Below are 26,786 nucleotides of genomic sequence, written 5' to 3' on the forward strand. Positions count from 1 at the left end.
GTTCAGTGCAACCCTTTGTGTCCAACCCCTGAGCCAGTTGCTCCCCCCTCACATGATGTGTTTATCCAGCTGTGTGCTGGATATTTTTGTCCAGAAGAATACTGTGAGAGACAGTATTAAAAGCTTTATGGAAATCCAAAAAGATGACATCAGCCGGCTTCCCTTGATCAACTAGATGTGTTACCTTGTCATTAAAGAAAATCAGGTTTGACAAGCATGAAGCCATGCTGGCTGTGACCAAGGACTGTGAAATAACCAACTATGTAAACTACAATATACAAAGGGTCCCTAAGCTTTTTCACAGTGTTAAAAGCCAAAGTGTGCAAATATCACTGCTGGTGATATTTGAAGGAGTAGACACACATATCAATTTTTTTGAGACTCCTGTGGCTATGATCTGAATCTATAGTTTGTACTCTGCATCTCAGAGCAAATCTGTATGCAACAGCCCATGCTTCCAGCCCCCAGAGTGTAGATGTCTGCTGTGCTGCTTTTATTTCTGTATGCAGTAGAACATCCAGTCTCTTTGAACCAGGAGTCAGTTGAGTGACTTTGTTTTTCAGGTCCTCACACAGTTACAAAAACCAGTTCCTGTTGAGCACAGAGCACCTACAGAAATTCAGGGTGGTGACATTTGTGCTGTGAATCAGAACTCGCAGTCAAGCTTTCTTTACAAGTTTTCTGTCAAGTTTTTTGTCACATTGGCCATTACAAGACACTTAACAGCCTTGGGTAATGCACACTTTTGTAAGAGATTTCTAGGAGAGTGTTCACTGAACATATAAAAATCACCTAAGAGGCTCAACTGCATCATTCTTAATAGTATGTAACAAATAGTTAGAGCTAGTTAATTTGTTCAAGATGTCCAGACTAGGACTGGTCCTAGGATAGGAGCATGGGGAAAAGAAAGAATCATGCAGATATCATTGATATAGAGCAAAAAGAACTTTTTTTATCCAAAGAATTCATGCTAATGAAGGAAAGGCTGTTCCCAAGCACATTAACAGCTCCTAAACTTGGTTCTCCCTACCCCCAGGATAGGCCCAGAAGACTGTGGCAGGCAGCACCCTTTTAAGGGATATTCTGCCTTTTTCCTCATCACTGGATGAGGAATTCAGAGGGGACAGAGGAGTAGCCCTGGCGTCACAAGAGTTTTTGTGGCTTCTGGGTCAGGTGGTGGCAGCCGGATGCCCTCCAGCCTTATCTGCTACCCTTTTATTTAAGACAGGCAAAAATAATTTCTGGAGGGACTTAATTAAATTCCACTAGGTCACAGTCTCTCTGCAACTCATCTTCACTTCTCTTCCACATTTATAGTTGATGTATGTCTCCAGCCTTCCTCATTACACACAAGGGTTATTTCCAGAGATACAATTCATAGGAGAGCCAGATGAAGCAGAAGGTCTTATGCATAATTCTGCACTGAATATTCCTTCACTTCCTGGTTCTACACCTGTGGTCTTTGTAAGATGGATATAGGCATCCCCTCCTTCGATATTTGCAGATGACAAGTGTGTATATTAAAATGTTGTCAAGCTGCTGCTCTGAAATGACATGCCTAAACTGTTGGTAGATAAAGAGACAGGAGATGGACTGCAGCAAAACATGCCGGCTTTCTTACAGGCTCCTGGAGCAAGGTTTCTGAATTTATCAAGAAGGTTAAATTTGCAGTGCTTAACACAGAAAATAAAATGATGCATTGGAGGGATGGCAGCCTGGCTTTCAAGCCCCCATTAGAGTGATTTTTGTGAAAAGGGTGTAAGTTCTGGGCAGGATACTACTAGAACCAGCTTATTAAATTCATCCACACACCACTTTTGGTAACTTTGGCTTTGCTGGCTTTGGTGCCCAAGGGCAGTCTCCACCGCAGACAACTACCTATCTGAGTGATCTTAAAATATCATTCACAAAAATACAGCTCAAGAACAGTTTTGCTGAAGTGCAGGCATCTCAGGCCTCAGTATTTTCTATATTGTATAATTCTGTCTGTTCTTACCAAATGGTAAATTACGCCTGTTCTGAACTGGATTTCTTTTTCTTTGGTTTTCTATGGCATATTATCTTTACATTTTCTATTACTCTGTGCGTTTTGCTTTTTTCCCTTCCTGTTTTCCAGGTCATCCTCAGAATATGATCTCTAGCCAATGATACTGTTGCATTTTCTGTGCTTATTTTGCCATTTCCAGCCTCTGGAACAGCTCCAGAATTTGTGTGTGTTAGCAGAGTGGAGCTGTTTTCCCCAGTTTATTGTCTGTGTAGCTGTAGTGCCCTGGCAAGGCATCCCCGTGTTGTACAGACATGGACTGGCCAAGCACTGTGCCATCTGTACACAGATTATTTGGGCAGAAGTTCTTGTGGCACTCTGGGATGCTGATAAGAGGTGGCTGTACATATAGCCAGTATATATGGTTCCATGTTGCTGTAGTGATAGGAAAGCGTACTTTCACATGCTGGTAGTAGGGTGTTGTGGATTTCTTTGGAGATTTTCACTCCCCAAGCAATACTTTGGGTAGGAACCAGGCTGCCCTTCAGTAGAGCCCTGTGTCACCCTAGCACCAGGCAGTCTGTAGAGCCTTGGATGTCTCTGGGATGTTTCCTCTGAGGTGGAATAACAGCATAAAATGAGAAAGCCATAAAGATATTCATAATGTAAAATGAGATTTTCATTCTCACTATCCTGAGCAAACTGTCTGTATTATGCAAATATCAAAATGGCATAAACAACAGATTTTCCTTGTGCTAGGAGCAAGTTTTGGCTCTCTTGAGATATTTGATATATTTGATGCATTTGTTATCAATATAACTGATATTACACTGCTCAGAAATTTACCTCTGACTATTCTTAGTCTTCAGCTTGATTGTCAGTCATGCAGAACATCCATTGGAAACATCTCTATTTGCCTAAAGGTCTTTACTTTCCTAACCCTATGTCCAGTCTAGATGAAATATTTCCACATAGTGGCTGGGGAGTCCAGGATAGAATTGCTTCCCTAGGCAGTATGCAGGGTAAAATTACCCTGTTGTTTTGCCTGACAAGATGCCCAGGTAATTCAGTGTGTTGAACTGAAATGGACTCCAGTACCACGTGATTTCCATAGAAGTTAACTATAGTGCTGTATAAAGTGATGCATACGTATCCTTGATTATATATAACTTTATATATAGCTATAATTAGCTATATTTATTAGTTATATTATATACTTTTATCTGTAAATATTTAATGGATTTAAACAGTTGTATCTACCTATAAAGTCAGTGATTCTTTATGTTTCTAACAGTGCTGTTTGACCCAGGAGTCAAATTCCTAGTCCAGTTGTAGAATGTACAGAGAACAGGTAAGTGTAAGGTGTATGGCAGAAACTCCATCACAGGAGTTTCTTCACATAATAATGAGAAAGAATGATCTTATTGGGACAGCCTACATAGATAAAATCATTTCACATGTCTCAGGGTTACTAGGTAATGCCTAGGGCATGCACACAGAGTGGTCCACCTGGCTTATCCCATGTGCAGTTAGACAGGGGGTTGCTGTGATTTCAGCAGGAGCAAGGAGCCTTCAGGAAAAGCGTGCTTGTGTCAGCATTCATGTAATGCAGTGAGGGGCCTAAAGGAAAAGTGCAGGGGGAAAAAAAATAATGTGTTTTCTTTTTACTCCCCCACAGATTGACCATCTCTGCTGAATGTCCCATGCAGCTTGAAGATTTCCCCATGGATGCACATGCTTGCCCATTAAAATTTGGAAGCTGTAAGTTCTCTTCTGGAACAAGAACTAGAAAAATACCATTTTCTGGCTTCTCATGTTGAGACATTTCTAGTACAGATCTTTCACCTTCCCTCCCAGCCCTCTCCTTTTTCTTTAGCATCCCCATTCTTCCCCCCTTGCTGCTACCCTGCTGCTTCTTTTCCATGACTGTGCTTTATCTGAGCCTTCTGCTTTTCAAGTCATGCCTGAATACTCCGAGATAAACGGTCAGTTGATGGGTGATATGTCTTGTATATCCACATCAAGTGTAAAAACTACTGTTAGATGGAGTTCTAGATGCAGACAGCTGAATTGATAACTTGGTTTTCTGTTTGGAGTAAAACAGAGCTTTCACTGGACTGATCAGATTGATGTGCAATTATTATGGTATTTACATGAATCAGACTGCAGTGCAATATCTGCATCGCATATATTAAAAGAGATCTAGAATATTAAAAGAGGAAATATCTTTCCATTTGGCTTTAATAAATCCAGTCCTGTATCCTGTTACATGATGTTTAATACACATGTATTTGTATATATGCACACATTATTCTAAACTGTATGCCGAACGATGATTTTTCCTCAATTCCAAGCCTCTAATCCACCACACTGCTGCCTTGCCAGAAGCTTACTTTAAAAATATCCCCAGGGAATCAGATGGTTATATTTAAAAACAAAGCTCTTAATTAAAGTACAAATGAGGCTACTGCAGTAGACTTTTTTTTTTTTTTTTCAATTTTGGTAATCAAATCAGAGCTTCCAGGTGCAATCATTGTCTCTGAAGACTTTTGGTAATTACCAGGCAAGGCATTTTGCTAGCCCCTGAAGCCACCTAACTCCAGCATTTTGCAATGTTTTTCAGCCATATCAATTTAGAGTCACTAATCCTAGCAAGATTAAGCTTTGCCTTTATCGTCTGTATCTGCCCTGATTTAATACTGACTATACATTGTCTTCTAGTGATCGTACTAAGAAGTAAAAACACTGTTTACAGTAACTATACCACATTACCAAACTTAAGATGAACTGATTTTCTTTCCCTCTTCCAATTCAGATGGATTCTGTTGCATCCAAATAGCCACCAGTATTTTACAAGGTCACTGCAGGTTCAAGTGTGTTCATTGACTTCAGCAGCATTAATTTACAGCAAAGCCAATATAAATCTGAAGGTTCAGACACCTTTGCATTCCACTTTAAAAAACATGTATGCAAATCACCCATTTAATTCTGAACTTGAAAATGGGAAAACATCTCACAGGAGATTGTAATTGTTTATACACAGGATTAAACAAAAGCCACTGGAAAGAATTAATAAGACAAAGAAAAAGAAGTTATCCTTCCTGGTATTACATATTATTTACTCTATCAATAGATTAAGTTACATCTGTTGATTTCTAGTGTAGACTACAAACCTGGTTTGTTTCATAGTTCTGTGAAATCTTGCAAAATATGCAATACTAAAACATACATATTTAAACAAAGAGCCTGATGCTGCAGAGATCTGAAGCTCAACCTTAAATGGAAGTTTGTTTCCATGTATTAGTAGATTAGGTGCAGTAAATTACAGGTTCTACCTCTCCACATAGTAAGACCAAAAAAAAAAAAATAGCATCCCAATCAAACGTGTGAGTGCATGAGATAACATTACAAGATAGGCTACAAATGCTTAGGAGTGCCCAGTAATCTGTCTGAATGTAATTATGTGTCCTGCTAGTGCCAAATGCATTACATGTTAATCACCTCTTAGCACAGAGGTAATTTTAATCGGTGTCAAAACCAGCACTAAGGATTTCTATTTCAGGCCTGAGAGGGGTGAATAGAGTTTTAGTTTATGCTCCTTGCCATGCTCAGAATAAAATCCTAGAATACATTTATAAGGTATTACAAGTCACCTTTAAGTTCTTTGATAGTGTGTAGACATGGAACCATTTGGTCTGTGCTAGCCACACCACTGGCCTCTGCAGTAAGTAAATATATAGGGACAAGCTATAGACAATCTTTCAGCCTTCAGGGAATATCTGTATTACTGATCTGACAGCTCTCTAGTAATTTATTGGCATTTAATATGAATATGTTTGTACAAGTAGCAGCCAGTAAGTCAGAGTTTATTGAACTAGTCCAGGTGTATTTAGGAGAGGACAATATTTATTCCTTATTTACAGCAGTATGGGTTTGCATTGAGTCACCTCCAGGCTTGCAGCAAGATAAAACCTACAGGGGAATATGATACATAAGCACATACCCTTTTTGCTTTAGCTTTCCTCACTGTCTTTCCCGAAAGGCTTTATTTTTTTAATGGTCTTCTTTCCAAAAAGGTTTTTGAAAAGCCTCAAGGAATAGCATCAAAGTAAATGTTAAACACATTATCAATGGAGCTGGGAGGGTGGAGAAGAAACTGGTGTTAGCCAGTCTGAAGATGAAGAGAGCAGGGCAGCAAAATGAAAGAGCTGGTACACAGCAGATCAGCAGCAGAAAGGATGCTGAGAAGTGATCATGGTTGCAGCAGAGGCAGGAGCAAGTTATTAATTTTCTGGCTGCATGAGAGTTCAGTATGTTTTCTATAATTCAGCAGGAAAAAGGCAAAAAGTGCCTGGTGTTTTCTTCATTATGAAAAAGAAAATTAATCTTTTTCACATAAATAGAGGTAAATGTTGAATTCTTACGTCCTATTTGACTGATTTCTTGGTACATTAGAATTGTGGGAGATTTTATGGGCCTAGGGAACATGATGCGTAGCAACAGAATATTTCGTAGAAATAATTAAAAGCCTGGTCAAATACACAAAATGTGATATAACGTTACCTGTGCATGCCACCAGCCTAGATACCTGCTGAAGTGGTATTTAACACTGTATAGTAGTAGTATAGTGTAGTGAAATGGCATGTAGTGAAAAAGACAGAAGTTCAGGGACAGATGGAAATGAAATGACCAGAGCAGGTTTTAGTTGTCCTTCTCGTAAGTACAGCTCCCTACTGCTCCAAGATGGCAAGATCAGGTTGCTCTGCTCCAGGGGTACATGCATGCAGGTACTTTTCCTGCAGAATTGCATCCCTGATAAGGGTCAGGACACCTGTAGAAATTATCCTGCAGAAGTCTCATTTAGGGGGAGCTGGGGATGATGCATAAGCTCAGGGGTCTCTGCAGCAGGCTCTGCTGCCTTTGAATCCAGGGTGCTTGATGGGAATTGCTGTGGCAGTCTGCTCATTACCTCATGGTAGCATGGGAAGAGTGCTGCTTTCTTCCATGGCCAAATTTAGAATAACTTTCCATTGCCACTCTAGTGCTGACCTGTAGTCTAAATAACTTCACTGGTCAAGCAGGAGGTAATGAAAATTCCTGATGCCAGAAGCAGTTTCACTAGGAGCACCTTAACCCAAGAAATTTGATCTTAACCCCAGGCTATTTCTGGTGTGGGGAGGAAGAATTAGATAAAATAGCATGGACATTAAAGCTTTCTAGCTTTAATGTTTCACCTCTTCCACTGACAGTCCCAAAGAATACATTAAGAGTATAATTTAGTACAGTTTCCAAATGCCCATGTGTCACCAAGGTAGGTAAGCATCATTATCTCTAGGGCAGCTGGAACAGAGAAGTTAATTGTCTTTCCGTAAGGTCATGCAGCAAATCAGTGTCAGAAAAAGGATTAGACTCAACGTCTTTGGTTGGAGAGGCAGATGTCTAATCCACTAGACCATGAAGGCCTCTGCCCAGGCAACTGACTTAACTCCTAAATCTCATTTTACTCCTGTGTTAATTATATCGGTGTTACCTAGCTCACAGGGTTGCCCTGAAGATGAATTAGTTAATTGCTGTTAATTGGTGCTTTGACAATATCAAATACTGTAAGGTGGGGTCTATTTATGACAGCTGTCTCCTGAAGACACAGTGCCTGAGCCCGTGGGGTTATCAGTTCTTGTATCGTGGAATGGATACATGAAGCAGCTGCCCACTAGTCACTCAGCAGCAAAACTCTTTATTTTTAAAGTAGAGAGTTTAATGAATATTCTGAAAATAATGAGATCCCCAAGGAAAAAGAGGACCTGTGTTTATTCCTGATGAATTTCAAGTCAGCCACAAAGATAGCCAAGGTTGATCAGTGTTGATCAACAAGTGAGCTTTCCAGCTGTTGGTAAGGAAACAATTTGTAGTGTCTGGAACAACTTGTAGTGTCTGAAGATAGTAGCTAACATAGTTTATGTACATCTTCTTTTTTAACACCTCAAACAAAGAGTTTAACTTTTGATAAAAGAAAGTGCTATTTCTGTAGCAGGAGATATGCTTAAATTGCTTTCCTCTAATAAGCGTGGTGAAGTCAGAGTAATGAGGAGACAGTAACTTCACCCCTATCCCAGATTTTATTTCCACACTGAACATTAAGGCACTCATTGTTCACAAACTATCCATTCACTTGTAGCCACTGAGAAATTTCTCAAAAAAAACAAACGTATTTTAAGAAAACTTCCCTGATATTTCCTTACAGTGCAGAGAAGGCATGGAGGTGAAGGCATCTACAGGGTTTTTCTTAATTTTGTACTTTTCACCATTAGCACCTGCAAGAGCTTCAGGAAAACTACAAGTATGAGGGGAGAACTTGAAAACAGTGTCCTTCTAAACAGACTTTAATTCTGGTTTAGTAAAATGTGATAAATAATGTATTCGGCCTCTCAAAACCCCTGTGTAAAAGTCTTGTATAAGAATATAATTAAATGAATAATAAATAGAGAGAAATGTTAATTTTAAGAGACTTTGAGAAGTGGAAATGGCTCTTAGGAAGCTTGTCATAGGTTGCTCTCAGGGACAGCTGGAACCGCAATCTCATATGTAGAGGCGAAGTTGTTTTACTACTTGTCCCTACAGCTGGGGAGAAGAGGCTCCTTGAATTTATTCCTGAGAGCAGAGATAGTCAGCACAGCTTGTTGACTCTGCTGGGATGTATTAGTGCCTTCCTTGTGAAGACACATGGAGAGAGAGACAGGGAGGACCTCTGTGAAATGGTGAGCAGCCGAATTCAAGACTAAGTTTTGATTTTGTGATTTAAGGCAGAAGTCAGTTATTAGAAAATGGATAGGTTTGGTGGTGTTCTGCTCACTAAGGTAATATCTTTGTTTTTCCTAAGGTTTACCACTGCTTCCTTAGACACCTCCATTGCAATGGATATTGAATTACTAAAATAAGGTATATTAAAACTAAGTATTTCTAAGACATTTGATCTGTTTTTCTTCTCTCTCTTTCAACCCTCTATTACTCCCAGCTACCAACCACCTTTTTAGTTAGCATACTTTTCCCCTTATTTTTAGCTGTTTACAAGCTAGAGCTCTAGCTTTTGGCAGCATCAAAAAGGCAGTCTAGACAACTGTGTTGGACTACTGTTGTAGTTCTACTTAAGCATAGCTAGCTAGTAAAACACAGCCACCTAGCCTAATTTTCTGTGGAGCTCTAAGAATGAACGGAGGGGGTGGACACTGCCTAATGGTATTGCTGGTTTTTGCCTCTATTTTCCTTGGAATCATGGGCAGATGACTTGTCATGGGGCTGCGTTGTTAAAAAAAAAATAAAATAAAGCAGAATGAGCACAGGAATTTGGTCCTATCAAAAGCTTTATATTGACAGCAAAGCTCTAGGGAATGGATGTGACGGATCTGTGACAATTTCAAATAGAAAATATGCCCCAGTTAGTTATCTGAAGTCCCTCTATGGCCATTGAAAGGAAATAAGTACTTCTGCAGTGAGGTTCATTAGAATTATTTTTGATATCTGCCTAAGGATAAGATGAATCATATTTTAGAAGTTCCTATTTTTTTTTGCAGCACTATCTCATGTAGATAACTGTATTATACCCTAGTCAGAGCAACTTAGAAGTCAATTTTTCTCTGCATTGCTAGCTCAGACATACAAAACCATACTTTGTTCAGAAGAAACAGTCATTGCTGCAGATTGGTTAGGTGTTACATTATATTGGTGGTGAGCTTTTCTATCTCTCCTAATGACTATTTTAGCTGTTTCTGCTGTAAGTCCCATTTTTCAAAGGATCTAAATGAAACAGTCAGTAGGGCTGTTTAATATGGAGACAACTTTACCACTTCTTCAAGCATCTTGTATGAGCTGTGCTGTTTCTTCTGCATTGAGTGAAGTGGGTTATAACAGCAGACACTTAAGCCTTCTCACAGGTGTTGCACAGAGCCTATAGTCATTTCAGATATATATGTATAGCAATATAGCTTCTTTAGTCCAGCATTCTGGGCAGTTTGGTCCCACAGTCAAGGTGAAGCAATGTAGCCCAGAACACCCAAAGGGCGGGAAATTCAAGAATGATGTATAAAAGAAAATACTGTAATATTCAAGTATTCCAGAGATGTAAGAAGATTTCTTAACAGGAATCTACTTAGAAATTAAAACACAGGGTTCTGGGCCTGGGCAATGTGGTGGGTTTCTGCAGTTGCTGCTGTTATAGGAGCCCATTTAGTTTTTTCTGTAAGTTTGACAAAAGGAAAAAGGGCTCCCTAAAATGATCAGATCAGTCAGTTTTTCTTCACCCTTTACAGTGACACACATCCAGGACTTCTTACATCCATCCAGGACTTGAAAAGGCTGAAGAAACTGCTAGTATATCCTTCAAGCACTTGCCGTCACTGTCACTATTTAACTTTCCAAAGACATTGTCATATATACATGGTTACTTTATGTGTGCACTGAGATAATTTTTAAAATGCTTTAAAACTGCAGCCCAGCCCTCTGGCTGTGTGATGGCTTTCCTGCAGAGCAGTGCCGGGCTCTGGGTCAGTCAGCTCCTACTTCTGGTCACCCACTGCATAGAAACCAGTGAGTTTTTCCCTCTTAGCTTCGTACCAGAGTGAGAAAGGGAGGTCAGAAAGAACAAAAGCCCATGTCTTGCAGCCAGCACTGAGCCCAGGCTGCAAGCTCTGCTGACATGCAGCGGCCGAGGGCTTGGCTCCCTACCAGCTGAGGGCAGTGTCCATGCAGGCAGGATCATCCTTAACAAAGTCCCTTTTTTTGGGTCAGTAGGGGTGCTTGCTGGGGGGTGCTGACAGCAGCTTTTGCTGCCCCTTGAGCAGCCAGCACTGAAAGGCTGCGCTCTGCCTGCCCTGGAAGCAGCCTCCTCATCATGAGGAAACTCACTTACTTGTGCTCTTTGGGGAAGAAAAGCTCAGCTGGTGGAGGTTTTGAGCTAAAGGAAACAAAAGTTCAGGCAGGGGTAGGGGTTGGTGTGGAGATACTCAGCAGTGGTGTTTTTGTCTCCCTGAAAGCGGTCTGGACAGGATTGTGGTGGAGCCGTGTGAAGATCCAGCATGTTCCGTGCCTACAAACATCAGCACACGTTCCCCGCTTTGGAGATTACAGCCTAAATTTAAAGGCTGCACAGCTGCCTGGTTACAGGGAATCAATATGAGTTGTCACCAATAGAAAACAACACGCAGAGACTGTGCTTAATATGCTTTAGGCTTTCAAATGGCCTTTGGGTGCAAACCTGCAAAGACATTGCCGGTCTCATAATGCCCCAGAAGGCAGCGCCAGGCCTACAGTTGCCAGCCGTGGATCATGGGTCTATACCACTGGCAAATGGGATATTGTTTGTAAGTGTGACAAATGGGTAGATACTGCTCCACTGCTTCACAAGCCAGGTTTTTAATGTCTCTTATTTTCTAAGGTGGCTGTTTCCATGGCTTGTAAGCATTTTATAAACATTTCTGGAATCATTCTCCTGATCCCCGTGTGAGGTTGGTAGGTCTCTGCTGCCTGCATTTTGCAGGTGGGCATAAAGGAAGCAAAGAGCAATTACAGTCTCTTCTGAGCAAAGATAGAGTGGTTCATTACTTGCTTTTATTGCCTCTGTCGTTATGGGTCCCTAGGTTCAATTAGAGCCTCCCAGTGCTACTGCAGTACATTAATGACAAAATTACTTGCCTAGGGTTTTTGGGGAAGGAAAAAAGCTGTAAGACGCTGCTTAAACTTGGATTTCAGTTTCTACTCTGGCAGCTCCTTTATGACACCTCAGTCTCTGGTGGGCCAGGAAGTCCTCCACCTAAATTGCTGGAACCTCATTAGCCTCCTCTCCTGCACAGAGAGCCAAGCTGTCATCTAGTACTGCCACAGTCCCAGTCCAGCTTCAGAGGAAACAGTTGTTTCATGTTATCCCCAATGAAGAAACAAGAAGGAAAGAAAACTGGTAAGAAAAGCCTGATAAGCCTTCTGCTTTTTCCCACTTTGCCATGGTTGCTCCTGAAAGTCTCCTCACAGCCAGCCTGCGCCAGCAGCCAGCCATTTTGCAGAAAACATCCTGGAGCTAAATATGTCAGCAAAGCTGGGATTCCTCTCTCCTAAATTTATATTTTTGTAGGGTAAATATATACAGCTGAGCTGATTGCTCTCACTGTCTTAGGGGAGAGAAGTAGATATTTTTAGGCTCAGGTTAATCTCCTCCTAAAATAGGTCAGTTGATGGCTGTAAATAAGGAGATGTTTTATATGTGCACAGAGAAAATGAGATGGTGAGCACCTTTGGATCTGGGTCTCTAGAGAGACTGGGAGGGGACAGTTCTGAAGAGAGGATGTGTGCCTGAGTACTCCAGCAGAGAGCAGGTGGAGTGGCAGTGCCCCTGGCAGCAACAGCTCACCTCAGAGAGGCTCCTCGTATCCATCACTGAGGCCAGGCACTTCGAACTGACGGCCTCAGGAGATTTTATCCCTTTCTCTGAAATACAGGGCTGCACTGTGCCCCAGAGGTCTATAATCCATCTTTGGAGGTTTAGATAACTGCTACTTTTTAGTGTAGGGAATAAGTTCTTGTAGTTGCAATTTCGAGGCAGTGTTAAAGTGTTTGAATAATAATATTTCAGCCTGCTCTCTCTGCATACCTATTGATTACACATTCACATAGTGCTATTAATGCAGCAGTACTTCTGAGATTTGTAAATGTCTTCATTAAGGGATAGGATTCAGAAACAGAGGTATATATTTAGCCGTGCAAGTAGTTCAGATCACTCTCAGCTGGATTCAGGCCATACAGATTTATAGGTAAGGGTGCTTTGAATGGTAAGCTCAGCAGATACACTAACTATGATGGTTGAGTCCTGATGCCACTTAAGTGGGTGAGAAGAATATCTGTGGATTACAGTGAGGTTACAGTTTCTTTCTATGATGTTACATGTGGCCAAAAATACCATGTTTGTAAAGGCACCCTCCACAACAAAATCAACTGAGTATTTTCTAAAATTCACTCTGCATTTCTCAAAAGAAGCTCCAGTGACATTCCTGCAGAGCAGGTCATGTTAGCTTTGCTGATATGAAGTGGCACCTTGCAAAAGGACAGGAGCACTGCAATCAAGGTAAAAGTACTATAAGCAAAGTGAGAAATACTGTCTTGCCACACTTTGGAGGATACTTTTGTTTGTCTTGCAAAAAGTGAATTAAATGTCTTAACATCATCCTCATAACCATGCTGTTTTTCCTAATGAAGTAGTTAATAAAAGTGCCTAATATTTTATTGTAAATTCAAACTTCATTAAGTGTTAGTACAGCATTCAAATTGGCTGGCTGGTGTGGAATTACCACATGCCTGGCCTAGAAAGACCAACATCAGGTCAGAAACATTCCTAGGATATTTAGCATTTAAAATATCATCTAGCACATCCCACTCTTCTGTTTCCCTAGTCCTCTTACAGTGGATATTTATGCCAGCCATAAAAGGGAAAAAGAAAAAAGATCAGAGGCTGACACACCAGATTTAACAAGTTCCATATGAAAAGCAGTTGTGTAGCTACCATTAAATGTGATGTAAAATCAGTTCTCAGGTTAGTTCTAGACTGAGACAGCTGCCACTAAACCTGAGAATAAAGAAAGAGGTTGTGTTACAACGACTGGCCTCAGTGGGGGGATAAAACGGGAAGAGGCAAAAGAAGGGAGGCATGATGCTCCCTAACATCAGCTCTCAGATGGAAGTAGGAGCCCTGGGGGGGGACCTGGTGCTGCTGGTACCTTGGAGCACTGGATGTGTAACATCCCCACAGGTGTAACATCCCCACTCTTTCAGTCAGCCTGTGGCAGGCATCCCACACCACGAGTGGCAGAGTTCAGTTATCTACACCTATGTGGCTGTTTGCTGTTTGGCATGCTCCATGCTGCACCATAGAAAAACATTTTCTTTGCTATTTTTTTCTCCTTTCTGACTGGAGCCTTGAGAATCTTCAATCCTGAAACACGCAGCTCAGTTCAGTGTGCCATGCCCAGTTTTTATTGCCTGTGTATCAGATTACACAGCAAGTGAAAACTCCCAGTTGCAATCCAAGTGCTTGGGAAGTAGATGCTCCCCTCTTACTGCTCCCCCATGGTATGGGTGAGCATGATAGGGCAAGAAAGAGCTGCTGTCACTGGTGATCATGATCACTCTTAGGAGCCATTCAATGTTACTCTGCACAGCTCTGAGCTCAGGGCTCTTCTTAAATGCTGCAATTGCATCTTGTGAAGGTGCTATGCCTGACTGAATTATTAGGACGACACTGTTAATTAGTATTTGTGTTACATCCATCATCAGTATGACTGTGGTTTAGTGTACCAACTTGAAAACAGTCAATTTATTGTATTAAAGAAGTCAACAGACTTGCCTATGGTAATCCTGAATCCAACCTCCAAAATCACAGTTGCTTTCAGTTTGTTTTGTTTTTTTTTTTTCCTTTGCTTTATATTTTTGACCTCAAAGTCAGGTCATGTTTAGACTTTTCTCCCATTAACTGGAACTTCTAAAATTACACAGGACCTTCCACCTGATTTCTTCCTTTGAAAAGCCAAAGAAAATGGCTTTTGCAAAACTGTGTGTCTCAACGTGAATTTGACAAACATCTCCAGTTCTGTGTGTTTCACCACCTTGTGGGTACAGTCTGTGATTCCATTTCATTTCCAAGCCAAATTTCTATTCCCACCTTCTCCTGAGGTGACTTGTAAATTATGTTCTGAAAGAGAATTATTTTTCTCTAACTTAGATCTCTATTTTTTTAGCAATGATCAGTGGAGTATATTAGTGTTGCCTAGTAATGAAGTCTCTTGAGACCTGTCTGGCACATTTTTCAGAGCATCCTATACTATTCCCTGCATAATGTGACAAGAAGATCAAACAAAACTGTATCAGGAAAACGTATAGAATACTACTTACATTACCAAATTGTATTTTTATTTTAATTTCAGGAAGGATAGAAATGAAAATTCTAGTGTAACTGGACTTTCTACTGCCTGTTATACAGCCAGTGGTGTACTGTAATTTTTTATGAATATGCTCATGAGTTTCATCAGTTTTCATGAATAATTTCCTCCTTGGATGTCCTCTATTGTCACAGACAATGATACTGTGTCATTCCAAAAATGTTTCCTTCTGGGCATTCAATTTTTACTCACATCTGGAACCATTCTGAGTGCATGGCCAATCTGAGCTTCCCAGTGCAAGAAGAATAGAGACTTTGTGGAGAGAATCCTGTTCAGGGCCACAACAATCACTGAAGGGCTGGGGCATCTCTACTGTGAGGGGAGACAGAGATCTTGGGCTGTTCAGCATGGAGAAGCTCAGAGGATCCCAATCCATCTGTATAAATAGCATGGATTGGGACTGCTCAGTACTTCCCACTGGCAGAATAAGGGCCAGTGGTCATTAAAAAGCATTAAATTCCATCTGAACAGAAGAAAACATGCTTTTACTGTGGGAGTGGCCAAACACTGGAGCAGGTTGTCAAGAGAGATTGATTGACGGTTGGCTACGGAGAATACCATGGAAATATTAAAAATCTGACTGGACATAGTGCTGGGAAAAATGCTTTTGGTGTTCCTGCTTCAGCAGGGTGTGGGACCAGATGATCACCAGAGGTATCCACCAGTCCCTGCCATCCTGTGACTCTGTTACATGAGTCTGTAGTCTCCTGTATTTGTACACTACACTTCTTTTGTACATTGGTACATTACACTTCTCGTGTATGATGTATTTTAAACCATGCATGCTGTTTGTCCATATGCTCTAAACTCAGGCCAGTTTAAATCATCAGTCTCAATTTTAATGATTTCAGGTCCCTAAAGTAATTGCTGTAACCCTAAAATTCTCCTAAGAACATCAGAATTCATCACACTATGTCAAAGTCTTTGTTTTAGGCTCTAAATCATTTAATATATGAATACATTTCTCTTAGTATTTAAATTGCTATTTTACATAAAAGTACAATTTTTATAAAAAATTATTTCCCCCAAGACCTTGACCATGCATATTAGTCCCATGTCTTGTTATTTTTATATTTAAAAGTACATTTTTACTGGATTTGTTTTCCATTTGCTCTTCCTATAGAATGATCTCATTTGTACGTCGAGTAATTCTTACAAAGTCATTTTAATGGGAAATTCCAATTACGGAGCTCAAATCTGGCCTGAGTCACATAGGCACAACTGTTGACAGATGCTTTGTAATGGGCTACAAAGTATTTATGCAAAAACCACAAGAAATCCAGCCTGACTCTTAGAATTCAAGCTGGTACATGATGGCTTAGTAGCAGCGCTGTTTTGCAGCCTGCAGGAGTCTGAGAGGCTGTAAATCTGGATCACTAGTGAGTTATGTAACAGCCTCTAAGTGAGTCAAATACATTAATGGTTAGATAAGATAGATATTTGTATGTGAATTCAGATTGTAATTAGAGTTTCTGAAAAAGCTGACAATTTATGCACATCTTCCCCAATCAACAGGCTTTGGCAGAGATTAGCAATACTCCCAAGATTAGGCAGTCTGACAATCCCTGTGGCATGTACTAAAAGTCACGATAATAAAGGCTTAGAATGTAACTGCACAATTGGAATGAATAAAATAGAAAACAAACCAGAACTCATCTTTCTGCAGTATCTCTTTAAGTTAATTCAGCATCCAACTAGCATAATTCTGAAAGTTCCAGGCATGGCTTGTGGGTAAATGGTCTGATTAATTCTAGAACGTACCTCAGGCTTGCTAGGTACATCCAAACACACTGCACAGGCTGCATTAACCTAACTATGCAGGCACTGCTTTTTGCTTCCTGTGAGGTCTGTCAAAGGGTTTAGAGCGTGTTTTGGAGAGGGATTCTTTGTTTCTCTATTATTTTATGGCCTGTAATGCGGGATTGAAAACTTACTGGTAGATATCCACGGTGATTTTCTTTTTCAGGGGTTACAGCTTAAAAAAAATTAGTCCTAGAAATACAGCTGGGTCCCATAGACTCAAAGTTTGGGTTCATCCATCCACATTTAGGTTCTATTTGACTTAAGGTGCCAAGAAACACTCTTCCCCCCCTCTCTTTTTTTTTTTTTTTCTTTCCCCTGGAGTTTCTTTCAAATATGGAGGAGAAAGCAAAGCAAGAAGGAGAGTGTCTCTCAGTAGCCCCTGTGGTGGGAGCACTCTAAGGAGAAAACTCCCTGCTTTTGAGTTGCTTTTTGAATGGAAGGGGGAATTCTGCACTGCTCAGGCTGTTTCATTTGTAAATGAAGACAGGGCTGTCAATGCCAAGGCAAATGTCTGGGATGCTCCAGGTCTTACCCACTTAGTGTTGTGCTTTGCTGGACTTTTTCTTAATGTAATTCCTCTCTGGTTGTGATCTCTCCCCTACCCACTCTTCACTGGCACAAGAAAGACCACGTCTGGCTTTCCTTGCCAGACACACAGGAGCAGGAAAAGTGTGGGAGAAGAACAAGGGATATCTTCACTGTTTTTATATTGTGTGGTGTATGTTGGATGCTAGAATGTAGAAAAAATAGATCTGCTTGTCAATATAAGAGAAGATATAATTTCTTTCATCATTCTGGTAGGTGATAAGCCTGCAGCCATTTATCAACTGTCCAGTAAAAATAAATGTCTGTTGTCATTTTCTCACATTTAATAACATTATACTTCTTTGTAATTTTAGCTGTTCATCTCAACTGCTACCTTTTTTTTTCCTTTTTCAAAGTGAGTGTAGAAGAGAAAGGATACTTTAATGAGTCCTCCTCCTTTCTTTGACAAGACAACAGGATGATTGTAAAGTACACAAGATTACTTATTTGGACTCATAAATCCAGAAGACATGCACTTGATTAGAGTAGAATAAACACCAAGAAGTCTCACTTGGATTTGCAGTGCCTTTGAAGTTGAGTTTTCTTTTGCAAAACTACCAGGATCATTTTCTCAGCTTGCTATCCCAGAGCTGCAAATACATTTTCCTATCACCCTTTGGGAGACATCCCCACCCTGTGTGTAATGTAAAGGAGATGATACATTTCCTTTTAGTGGTACACTTTTCTCTTATCTCTAAACAATCATGACCTGAAGCTCTTCAGTGCTCCAGCAATAAGGCTAGTAGGCAACGTACTGGAAGCTTTGCTTAAGTGGAAGAAAATTTTTTTACAAAATTTGGTATGACAATGAATAATACCATGTCTCCATTAGTACTTCTACCCTGATAGCAAAATAACATCATTCTATACTACACCCACAGTGTCAGCTTTCAATGTGACTATGCCTAATTATACTGCAAGGGTTATCAGCCACAGAGCTGGAGCTTGTGGTTGTCAATAACTGGAGATAATTGGAGTTTGAGGCTTCTGTGAAGATATATCACAAAGTTTGCAGTAGGAAGAAAGCTACCTGCTAAAAATCCCCAGGCTTACCCCTCTGGAGGTTTATCTAGATGACCAGAAAAGAGATGGTCAGGTGTCAACCAAGGAGAATCTAGTGGCTTCTTCCTGTCAGAACTTGATGTGCGGTAAGGAAAGGAGGCACGAAATCAAAATCTTGTATTAGAACTTCTTAAAACACAAACTATGTTTTATTATGTTTGCATGGAAGATAGATGAGGATCATATCATATATGTGATCCATCACAACAGAATATATCTAGATTGGGGTAAATTCATGCTATTCTAATGTGACAGACTTCTCCTGAGGAGGTACAATCACAGCAGGTTGCATTGGTCTGGGTTGGGCTCCACAAGAACACATTCTTGTTTTAAAATCGTGTCTTAAAGCCCTGACAATAACCATCCTGCCCTTGCACGAGAGTCTCTTCTAGGCGAGCTATTGTCCCTTCTCCCATGGATACTTTACTCCTGTGTAGCAGTGACACAGTGACAAGCTCTGTGTCTTGTAGCCTCACAATAGATGCTGTGAGAAAGGACCTACAGACTCTGGTCTTCCTCCAGGCAGGGACTGGCCTTGTGCTGTGCTCTTGCCTGTCTGAATGCTCTCTCTCCTCACCACAGCTGGCCTGGGATTGGCATCCCCCTTCCCTGACATGGTTTCAAAAGAAAACAGCCTCATCAAGTATTGCTTAGGCGTACCCGTGAGATCTGGAGTTTCCGCACCTTGTGGGCTCTGTCTGAATTGCAGGTATTTTACAAGAGGAGCTGCTGGACTCCTGCAGCATTGGAACCCCAGACCCTGTTCCACCCACTGCACGTGTTTTAGCACCCAGCAAAGGCTGCAATTCACAGCAGGGCTGTTGCATTATTTTTGGACTCCCCTGCCCCGCAGGCCAGGCAGGGGAGAAAAGCAAAGCATCTGAATTCTTGTTCAGCCCTACAGGCCTAAATTCCTGTGTGATTGCAGTTTCAGTGAATTTGGTTACAGTACTTGCAATGGGAAGCATCTAGTCAGGATGAATTAATGTGTATCATCATCAGAAAAGAAGAACCCAGCTGTCCTGGTGGTTGGGATCATTGCAGAGACAGGGAACTGCTGAGTTGTGATACATTTAGATCATCCCAGAAAAATTATAAAAAAAAAGTCCAATGTTATTAGGGGTTTTTCTTTGCATAGGAAGTAGCATAGGTAAAAATCAAATTTCCTGACAGTCTCAAATCTACCTAAACAAATGGCACATTCCCTGGGGATAACCAGCAGATGAACAACATACACCAGATAAGCATTTAAAAAAGGAAGGCTTTCTCCATCACTTTTTAAAATGGACCCATCTCCTCCTGCTTGTCTTCTCCAGATCTGGCTTTGAAATTATTTACAGTACATTGTGAACTTGTAATCATCTCAGAGATAATAAAGTATCTCAGCTCTGAAGGAAAGGTGAAATGCCATGACATTTTGTGATGCAAATATTTTGAAACAGGGAAGACATTCCTTCTTAGCCTTTCAAAGCAGATCACAACATGTAATTACAGTAATTTTACGGCAAATACATAAAGCATAAGGAAGGCATGTGGGCAGTCCTGGCAGTGGCCAGGGAGGGATGAAATATTTGTAGATTCTCAGCTTCCAAACCCAGGACCAGCTCCAGCCCTGGATAGAGCAGGAACTGTCATAACAAAAAAAGATTTCAAATTATCATTGTCTTCCTAGTGACATTAGTTCTTAATTGTTTTCTCTCAGAAGGTTATCCTCTGTATAATTACTGCTTCCCACCCAGTTAGGAAGTTCTGCCCTGTTCTTCATCTGAATCTGCCTGGAACCATCTTTCAGGCACCTTTTGTGAGTAGTCCAAGAGATTCACCCTGGTTTCTGACTTCTGTATGCAAGTATCTATAGTCAGAGCTTGAGCAATGTCTCAGCTTTTTGTCAGTGAGCTGAATAAGCTGAGCTGCTTAAGTTTGAAATCATGACTTATTTTCCTGTCCCTGGAGGTACTTGTAACCTTCCTTTGAACTCTCCACCTCTCTGCCCTCATTATTTCTATGTATTTTCTGAGGTATGGATGAAAAGCCATAAACAGTCAGAGCAAAGGTGTATCTAGCCTAGTGCCCTGCCTCCCACATACGGCACAGTAACATTTTTAACAGTGCAAAGAAGGTGCTGCTTTCTTCCCTGTTACCTGGTCCAGCGTTCAAGTGAAGTTCATTGTGCTGCACACATGCTCTGAGCCTGAACTGGGATTGCTTCCCATTTTATGCTTGACATTCCAGGCTTTATGGATCCAGGAACCACCCTACCATATTTCTTGCCCTTGCAGTGCCTCAGAGGCTCATTTTGACCCACTGCCTATGATCCAATGCCTATTAATTTTTTTAAGTCCTCCATGGAACTGCACCTTTCCAAGACAGCTCACTTGCTCTAGCAAACAAAACACACTGTCTGATAGAGTGAGTACACATCCTTCAGCCTAGCCTGTTGTCCTTGACTCTCAAATCCTGATCTGGAAAGCCACAGTGTGTTGTCTCCTGAACTAGGATGTCAGGATTTTTCCAGAAAGAAACATATCTTCCAAGTTAAAAAGTGCAGAAGGTGAGATATTAGTACTTGACTTCAGACCACTTCCACTCCTTTTCACCTTCCATTTTGAGAGTAAGCCATGCCTGTTTTCCAGAGATTTTAGTACAATGTACTCTAGCCTACTGTAACATGCTTGAAGGAATGTGACCTGAAAGCTTTCAATGATAGAGGAGTTCTAAAAAGTGTGAGAGCTATTTACATTAAATATAACTAAATATAGAGTTGTTTCCTGGAGTTTTTGAGACCATCTGCAGAGAAGGCTTAAAATCTAAACGTAGCACTGACTGTAAAAGAAAACAGAGATTTCTGTATAATACTATGATCAGTCTGGGTGTTAGAGCATTAAAAGTTACAGCAGCATTAGAGAGGAAGGAATGACTTGGCAGTACTGCAACCACATTTAATTCCTAGGACCTCTAAATGAACATGAGAGAAGTCACAAACACATCTGCAGTTGTGCAGGTGTTTTCACACCACCACCCATTCTGCTATGCACAAACACCTACCCTCTCCTCGCAGCTCCCTGCCCCATTCCTGCTCTCCTTCCTGCATTCTCACCCCTGCATCCTGTGTCTGCTCTTCAGCATCACAGGCACGGGCAGGCACATTCCAGCTGCCTTTATCCACATACAGGACCTATGCCCTCACCCACACGTACGTATTCCAGTCAGTGCATACAGACCAGACCCAGCACCTGCACATGGCATCACTTAGAATTCTACCCTGGAGACAGGACAAGACACATAGAGTCCCTGCTGTCCTGGCATTCAAGGTGTCTGAGTCCTTTTGAAGGGAAACTTCAGCAAAGTACCTTTTGCAGCTTGCTGGGGTTTAGGAGCCACCAGTGAGGTGAGTATAGGTCTGAGCTGCTCTTTCCCGAAATGAGTGGTTGTGATGGATTATATTTATACCTCCACTGTTCCAGCCTTTCACAAACCATCCCACACATCTCTTATATTAGAAGGCTTCAACCTAATATTTTTTGAGCAGGGCATATGGGACCATGATTATATCATCTTTATTTGTTTTTCTCCATTCACTCTCACTCCTCCATTCTTCTCTCCCCCTGTCATTATCATTTAAGGATCCACTAAAATATTACACAGTGTTTTTTACTCCTTACTGTCTTTCTTTCCCTCTTGTTGGCAGATGCTTACCCCAATTCTGAAGTGATCTATGTGTGGACTAACAGCACCACAACGTCTGTGGTGGTGGCCGAAGATGGCTCACGACTTAACCAGTACCACCTGATGGGGCAAACTGTGGGCACGGAAAACATCAGTACCAGTACAGGTAGGGGGAATATTTCCATCCCACAGTTGCTGGTGGCTGGAGCAGGAGGGGAGATTCACAGGCTCTGGTTATTTTGCAATAAGGCTAGGGAAGCACCGGTGGGATACGGAGTACTAGGGAGATCCTGTGCAACTTCATGGCCACTTAGCAGAGGCATTTAAACACTGAGAGGGTTAAATGCTGGCTTTAGGTACATTGCAAGGCTGTGGCTGAAGATGCATCCAAGCTCCTGGCATTTACAGGAGTGCCAGAGAAGCCTCGTGCAGTTTCTTGGCGATGGCCCTGGCTGAGGCTGCCAGCACTGTTGCTGGCTTATTTTGCCGTGGGAGGAACCGCCCTGGGAGGCACACACCACCCCCGCATTTGATCCGTTTCAATCATCACTTTAAAATGATTGCTTGATGGAACCGCGTGGGGGGAAGGGAATGGGGGGCCGGGGGGAGACTGTGCCATGGCACAGCTCTGCAGCGTGTCCGGGGGACCGCATGGCCAGGGAGGAGGTGCAAGCCCCGAGGATTCCCATTCCCTCTTGGGCTGCAAGCAGAGGCGCCAGATGTGGCAGCATTAGGGAGGCAAAGAAGCTTTAATCCCAGGCCGGGCATCCACGTGAGCCGTGCCCCCCTGCTTCTTAAGGCTCCCACGCAAGGGCAGCCCTGGGTGTGCAGGGTGGGGGGGCTCCGGGGGGGTCGAGGCTGGGACAAGGGATCACGTGCACTCAGTGGGATGGGGGCTTAACCAGGTTACACAATGCACTCCACTGGAGAGCATTAGTGGCATCCAGCACAGGGAGGGGGAAGAGGTGGAAATGAAATAGCCTGCCGTGAAGAAAAGGAGGATTTCCACTGCTGGTGGTTACCAGGGGCTTGGGTTGGGGAAAGGGGCAGCCTGTGGCAATGTGCCTGGGAGCAAATCCTGCAGGCAAGGCCCAACAGAGTCTGCTGGTGATATACTGTGTCCCCGGTGAAAAATGATGGGCAGAGTTGTAGAGGTCAAAGTACAAAGTATAGATTAAATTAGGAACCTTTTACTATCTGAAGGAAACTTAGGAGACATGAGAACAGGTACACGTACACTTGCACACAAAGTTAGCTGGACCGAAACATAAAGATGCATAAAACTTTGTGTCCAAATAAAGAGGGGACATCTGAGCTTACCACTTGTGCTCCAGAAAGGACACAAACTGAGGGAAGGCTTGCCTTGGGCAGCCACAAATTTGACTGCCATCTCCATCCTATAGACATTCACCCCCTCCCTTGCCCATTTCAGGAGACACAAAGTTGCTGCTAAAGCAAAGATTCATAAAGTCAAGAGAAACATATAAAGAGAGCAGTCAGTTTTGCAGAAAAAGAATGAATACACTATCTCCCATTAAAGAGTAAAGACACTTTTTTCCTTACCAGTTCACCATCATAGCCGCGTTGTTTTCTGCAATGAATGGCAGCTCCCCTCTCGCCTTCATTGTTACCAAGAAAAAGATCCAAAGGATGTACTGGAGCATCTCCTACAACCTCGTCCTGCTCCTCAGAGCAAGAAAACCATCCAGCCCAGGCAGTGAGTGCTCCAGCGTGTCAGCTCCAGGCCACTTCCAGTTTTCTGCTTTGCCTGTGAAAGCTCCTTGTACTCCTCAGCCCAAGGAAACACTCCAGACAAATCCCAAAGTTTCCGCACAGTAAACACCTCCCTCACGTAGTTAAGATTTATGCTAAAAAATGCTGTGTTTCCAACGTCAAGATTTTATATTAATGTCCTGGGTTACATCTGGGCTGGCTGGCTGCTGATTGCAGGGTGGATCACAAAGAGCAGGACACAGATTGTAACCGGGGATTAGCAAAATACAAAAATCCGATTTTGCACAGGGAAAGCATCAGTCAACGATGGATTTTCTGGACTTCATCAAGCTCGTGGGAGGCCAGTAATCAGCATTACTTACGAATGGCCATCGAAGGCATTTCTTCCTTCTATTGAATTGTTGAACATAAAAAAGAAAAACCAAATAGCTGTTGCATAATCCAAGTGCTGGGATCTTTTGTGGCTTTTATGACACATAGGTCAAACTACATAGCCCTTATAGTTGCATAGACAAAATGTTTGTGTATGTCATAGGTCATTTATTTCCTTTTTCTTAGCAGACTTTTTTTAAAATGGAAGTGCCAGACCTGTACCAGTTCCTTGGGATTCTGCTGATTTGTAGGCAAGCTGCCTTTTGGCTGGCTTCTCAGGAAAAAAATACCCTAGCATTCCTAATTCTCCAACCAATCTTGAAATTTGGAACATTTTAGCCATGGCACAGAAAACAGCTTTGTCATATGCCAGCTGTTTGTTTGCTTTTTTGGCTGTTTGAGGGTTTTTTTGTGCTAACATCCCCAAATGTTGTTCACCTGAAGGAAAGGCATTTGACTACTCACACTGCTTCCAACAGAACCAACATCTGTTATGTCCTGGTGGTAAAAGTGCTGAAAACAATCAGATAGGAGATTTGAGTCCAAGTGGATCTTGCTGCTTTCCACAAATGGTTGCCCAGTTATGTTCCCCATACCCAGAATCTCTCATAGCTAACTTAGGATCTGCAGCGGCACAAAACAAAACATAAACCCACTCTTTTGTATACTGCCAGCTGGAGCCTGAACTCTGTAATATCCAAAGCCTAAATAATAAAAGAATCATTCAGCTCTTAATTTTGAACCAATTAATTCTGCTTTTTCCTTGAGATGAATAGTTCCCTAGTAACACTATAAAAGGGAACATGCATTTTTTATGGGACAAAATATTCTGTATGTCAACATAGTCAGGGAAGTGTCTACTGTACCTAATGTCAGGATCTTGCCAGAACAGCCATTGATAGAACTGAGTCCAGGTATATCCAGTAAACAAACACGCCTTGGGGGCTGGTCTAGCCTCCCTAAAGTACTCAACTGAGTCTCAGCATAATGGCAAAGGAATAGGATATGTAAGATGCTAGAGAATCTGTATCAAGTTTAGCATGATCTCCAGAACTCCATCAACTAGATACCAAAAAAAAACCCAAACAAACAAACAAACAAACAAAAAAAAACAAAAAACCACCAAAACTGTAGAAGCTTTTAAAGCATAAAAAAAACCCTTAAGAGCAGCAGCACAGTAGCACAGCTCCATGAAGAAGTGCAGCCATTTCTGCTCTAGGGCTTTTCATTAGTACTAGATTTGTTTTTGTTTACTAACAATAATTTGTTTTCTGCAGTGATGAGTGGACCCCATCAGGAACAGGATTCTCTTTTAAGTGCTCTGTAAACCTATAACAAAAATTAGCTCTTGCTCAAGAAAGCTTATGGGCTAAGGATAAACAGTGGCCTAACAGAAGTAAAAGGGAGCTTTGCCGCTCTAACAGAGCCAGTATCTTGTTCTATAAACAAAAGGCCAACTCAGGCAGCTTTTAGCTTTACTTTAAGCAGCGGTCCCAGGGCATTAAAAACCAAGCTGTGGGGTTTTCTTAAGCCCTAAGTCTACTGGAGGAAGTATTCTTAGTATAGACATCTTTGAAAGGGACAGCATGGGAAATCAAAGAATGTATCAGCTGGGAGAAGAGCAAGTAGAAAATCAAGGTGCTGTGATTATTTCAGTGGAGACAAGAGTTCTGATAGGTTAAAGAAAATGGTAAGGTAAAAATCATCTGTGGAGGGCCATCAGAATGTAGGCACTCATTTTCTGTGTTTTAAAAATGAAAAAAAGAGGGTCCTGTTGCTCTTTTGAAGCTGTTTAGATTCTTTTTTTATTCCAGCTCTGAGAGCATACTGTCAAAATCGATAATGCACATTGTCGCTCTGTAGAGAGCGGGGAAACTGTGACTCAAACACATCCCAGTGCAGTAGCAGCTGAAAAAGAGTCTGTCTGCCTGAGATTACAGGCAGGTAGACCCTGCTGCAAATACTCTGTAATAAAGAGCAAGTGGGGTTCCTCGTGAGACCATTGCGTGTTCAGCCTCCCTGGTTCAAAATTACACTAAATGGAAGGGAATTAGGCTTTTCTTCGCAGGGGTGTTCTCCCCAGTTTCACAGCATTCCATGCCCATTTCCACATCACTCTTCAGGGAACTGTTTCACCAGAAAATCAGGCTCCAGAGAAAGACATAAAGATTGAGGCAGGACGTCAGTTAAGGTATTTCCTTGTTATTTCACTTTCTGTCTAAAATCCTCAGTGTGAACAAGGTCTGTAAATTTGATGCAGAATAGCAGAGCTCCTGAAGCATAGTGTAGGAGTGCAGCTATACCTGCAAAAACCCTTTCACTGTAAACCTGTTCTCTGCTAATTAGCCATATTGTCAGTTAGAAGTAATCTGACAAATCTAATACTCGGTAATGCTGGCCACAGCTCAACTCAGGCTATTCACTCAAGGCAGAATCAGCCTGTTGGACATTTTCCTTTTGTGGGTGTTCTGTAGACACTAACAGTCAAATCTTGCAACAGAGATTATAGCTATAGTTGTTCTTGAAGGACGATATATATTCCAAAACAGGCATTACTCTGATTCATCAGTACCCAACTGAATGATGCATGCTTTAAATTACTTTGATAT

General features: G+C 41.7%; 1 protein-coding gene across 1 annotated transcript in view; it reads left to right on the forward strand.

The window, feature by feature from the left end:
• The window catches only part of GABRA5 (gamma-aminobutyric acid type A receptor subunit alpha5), a 55,242-nt gene that overhangs the window by 22,968 nt on the left and 5,488 nt on the right, over positions 1 to 26,786 (forward strand). Inside the window, exons 5-6 of the mRNA XM_015632786.3 lie at positions 3,663 to 3,745; positions 22,094 to 22,237. Coding sequence (XP_015488272.1) covers positions 3,663 to 3,745; positions 22,094 to 22,237 — 227 coding nt within the window. The remainder of the gene's footprint in view (positions 1 to 3,662; positions 3,746 to 22,093; positions 22,238 to 26,786) is intronic.

Source organism: Parus major, chromosome 1 (genome assembly GCF_001522545.3).
Source record: "Parus major isolate Abel chromosome 1, Parus_major1.1, whole genome shotgun sequence".
In the NCBI taxonomy this organism is placed as follows: domain Eukaryota; kingdom Metazoa; phylum Chordata; class Aves; order Passeriformes; family Paridae; genus Parus; species Parus major.